Source organism: Morone saxatilis, unplaced genomic scaffold (assembly GCF_004916995.1).
Source record: "Morone saxatilis isolate NCDOM2014 unplaced genomic scaffold, NCSU_SB_2.0 Contig1, whole genome shotgun sequence".
Lineage (NCBI taxonomy): Eukaryota > Metazoa > Chordata > Actinopteri > Moronidae > Morone > Morone saxatilis.
Window position 1 is genome coordinate 6,249,665 of NW_023339651.1, and position 2,910 is coordinate 6,252,574.

The 2,910-nt window shown below is 43.7% G+C and overlaps 1 protein-coding gene across 1 annotated transcript in view; it reads left to right on the forward strand.

Annotated features, from left to right (window-relative positions):
* Positions 1-2,910, forward strand: part of LOC118326234 (synaptopodin 2-like protein) — an 11,598-nt gene that overhangs the window by 2,945 nt on the left and 5,743 nt on the right. The window contains exons 2-4 of the mRNA XM_035659195.1: positions 665-816; positions 909-1,211; positions 1,535-1,923. Of these exons, the coding sequence (XP_035515088.1) occupies positions 665-816; positions 909-1,211; positions 1,535-1,923 (844 nt within the window). The remainder of the gene's footprint in view (positions 1-664; positions 817-908; positions 1,212-1,534; positions 1,924-2,910) is intronic.

Consider the following 2,910-nt stretch of genomic DNA (forward strand, 5'->3'; position numbering starts at 1 on the left):
TAATAAACCTCTTAAATCTTGAATCTTGAATCTGAAAGGATTTTGATGGTGTAAGTTTTTGTTTGTAGAAAAATGTAATTCCTAATGAAATATGTTGCTTTCAGCCCATTTATTCTCAGTGTCCCTGGTTAGATAACACGTCTTAATTTCCAAACTTTATGTTCAAGACAAAATACAGTTTCAGAGTGCAACCTTTGGGATAAATATAAATAGCAGTCAGCAAAGAGAATCACAAAAAGTAGCAGGAGACTATTTTTTGGGACGCTTACACAAAACAAAATAGCAGTCCTGGAAGTCAGGACATCCCAAGTGGTTATAAGATACATTTGAGGGGTTCCAAGACAAATAAAATAGAAAAGCAGAAAAACATTTATGCTACACAAAAGTATATGTATTTGTATGTATATAAGGTGCTTAAATCTTAGTTTTTATTTCTTGTGAATAACTGAATATTTTCCCTTAAGACATCCTCATCCTGGTCAAAACTTATACACATAGAGCATGTTCAATTGTTTTTTTTTTTTTCAGGGGTCAAAAAGCTCGTCTTAAAAGTTAAACAACTAATAAAAAAGATTAGGTGGGAAAGTAGACAATGTAATGTGTATGTACATATTTACCACCGCCTCAAGTATTAATGTGTTATTAAACCCTTTCCTTTCTGCAGGTACGCAGGCGCAGCAAAGCATGCAGAGCTGGACTGAAGGAGTATGACGAGCTGGTAGCCATTGGTCACCACATGTGTGCAGAGCTCAGTCATGCCGAGGCCATGAACCTCATAGATTCACAGAGCGCTACACTCAGCCTGAGGGTTAAAAGGTCAGAGCATGTACTCACACACATACATCACACACTCTTTGACTTTGTTACAAACAAACTGATGCACATTATGCATTTTCACAACTTTCAAGGGCCCCTTCTGGATTCCACTCCTCATCTTACTCTGGTCGCTCTGCATCACCCCGCTCCTCCATGAGGGTCTTGTCTCCCACCGCGGCCCCCTTGACCTCCCAGCGTTCCTCTATCCTGTCCCCCACCGGGATACCCAAGGGCATCACTTCCCCTCCAGACAGCGAGGCTTACTACGGAGAGACAGACAGTGACGCAGACACGCACTCACACACGCACCGTCGCCAACGCCGCACACCTCCTCACGCACGCTCTCCTGCACGCTATGACAACCAAGAAGAGGAGGAGACCTCAGAAATGAGCGGGTAAGAGAGACCTGAAGTGAAAAATTGATGAAAGAAATCACAAGTGGGAAAATATCTTCAGCTTGAACTGAGGCGAAGAGACAGTACTTCAGCTCTTTGTAAGAAAGGTTTATTTAGGACCAACTTCATCAGACAGAAATTCTTCTTTACAGCCCTTCTATCCTTTATTCCTTACAACTTGTGTACCTTTAATACATGTAATCAGTTTTTCTACAAGCAAGAGAAGCATGATTTGACATTTCAGATCAGATTCATTGTATAAGGTCAACTAAGCCTCCCTGACAAGCCTCTTGATCTTTGTTGTATTCTGACTGTCCTCTAAGGTATGAGAGCGCCACAGATGCAGGGGTATCCATGCAGGGACAGTGGGAGGGTCAGTGTCTTGTTGGCGTCCCTCGCAGAGAGCTTATCTACCAGCCCCTCCAGACTGACTGGACCACTCCAGTGCACACTCCACACACCCTGACCCCACACACACTCACTCCAACCCCCGATCAGGGGTTGATGGAAGCAGAGGGTGAAGGGGACAGCGGCTTCCAGGAGGCAGGGGGCTGCATCGGGCTGGCCTGCCCACCGCTTGTGTCTCCTGAACGGGCGAAAGAGGCTCTGATGTTGGGTTCTGGTAATCAACTGGTGCCCATGGTGGGACCACAGCTGACCCCAGTCAGTGACGAGCTCTCCACCACCTACATGGAAAAAGCACGGCAAGCCAGTGAGTATATCTTCATACAAAACTACAATACACCATTACAGGTAAATATGGCTCACACCTTGGATGTGAGTTTATTCAGTTGGAGGAAAATACACCAGCTGCCAACCAAAAACCGGAACCTCTCTAGTTTCTCATGGTAAGGAAACTATTTTAGTCTATACTACAGAGTTTTTGCTTTTTAATTTAAATTCCAAAGATTCCCACAGTGCCTCCGAAGGCATCAGCTGCAGAGAGCTGTGCAGTCTTGAAGCTTAAATCAATAGTTAGATCACCCTCTAGTGGTTGTTTTCTTGCACTGGAGCATCCAGTTACATTCACAGGCTGGTGGTGATGGGGTGAGATATACCAGATACCGACAGAAATATTCCACCTCCCCCCTCCTCCCCTCTTCAGTCTCCTGAAACAGCAGTCTATCTCTTCTGTCAGTATTCTGAGCATTTGCCTCTCTCACTGTATTTATAGCCATTAAAGCATCTGATTGACAGGCTGGACGCAACTCTGACTTACAGGCCACACAGCTGACTATGTGGTGTGTGTGGTTGTGTTTGTTCATGTAAATGTGTGTGTACGTCCAGGTTGTGGGATTTATTTATTTTTATTTTTTTTGCCACATGTTCACAGTAGTATCAGTAAAATGTCATTCTGAAGTCTTCCCGAAATAAAGGCATACTGCTCTACAGTTACCTTGAAGACTTTAACTATCCTTTTCCAAAATGTTGAATCCTTTAACTCATAGCTACAAGTTGTATTAACCTTGTCTGATTAACTTACCATGTCAACAAGGTATTAAAGATTACAGCTGATCCAACTGAATAGCTATGCCCTGACTGAGTTGTGATTCATATGAGCAAATGTTGCAGTAATGATCCGTCCTCCTGTACAAGAGACTGAAGGCCTGAATGACAAAGTTAGAGCTTTACTATAGGGCGAATGATGACTGAGGTGTTCAGGGACCTGCCCTTTCTCACGTTACACACACACACACAC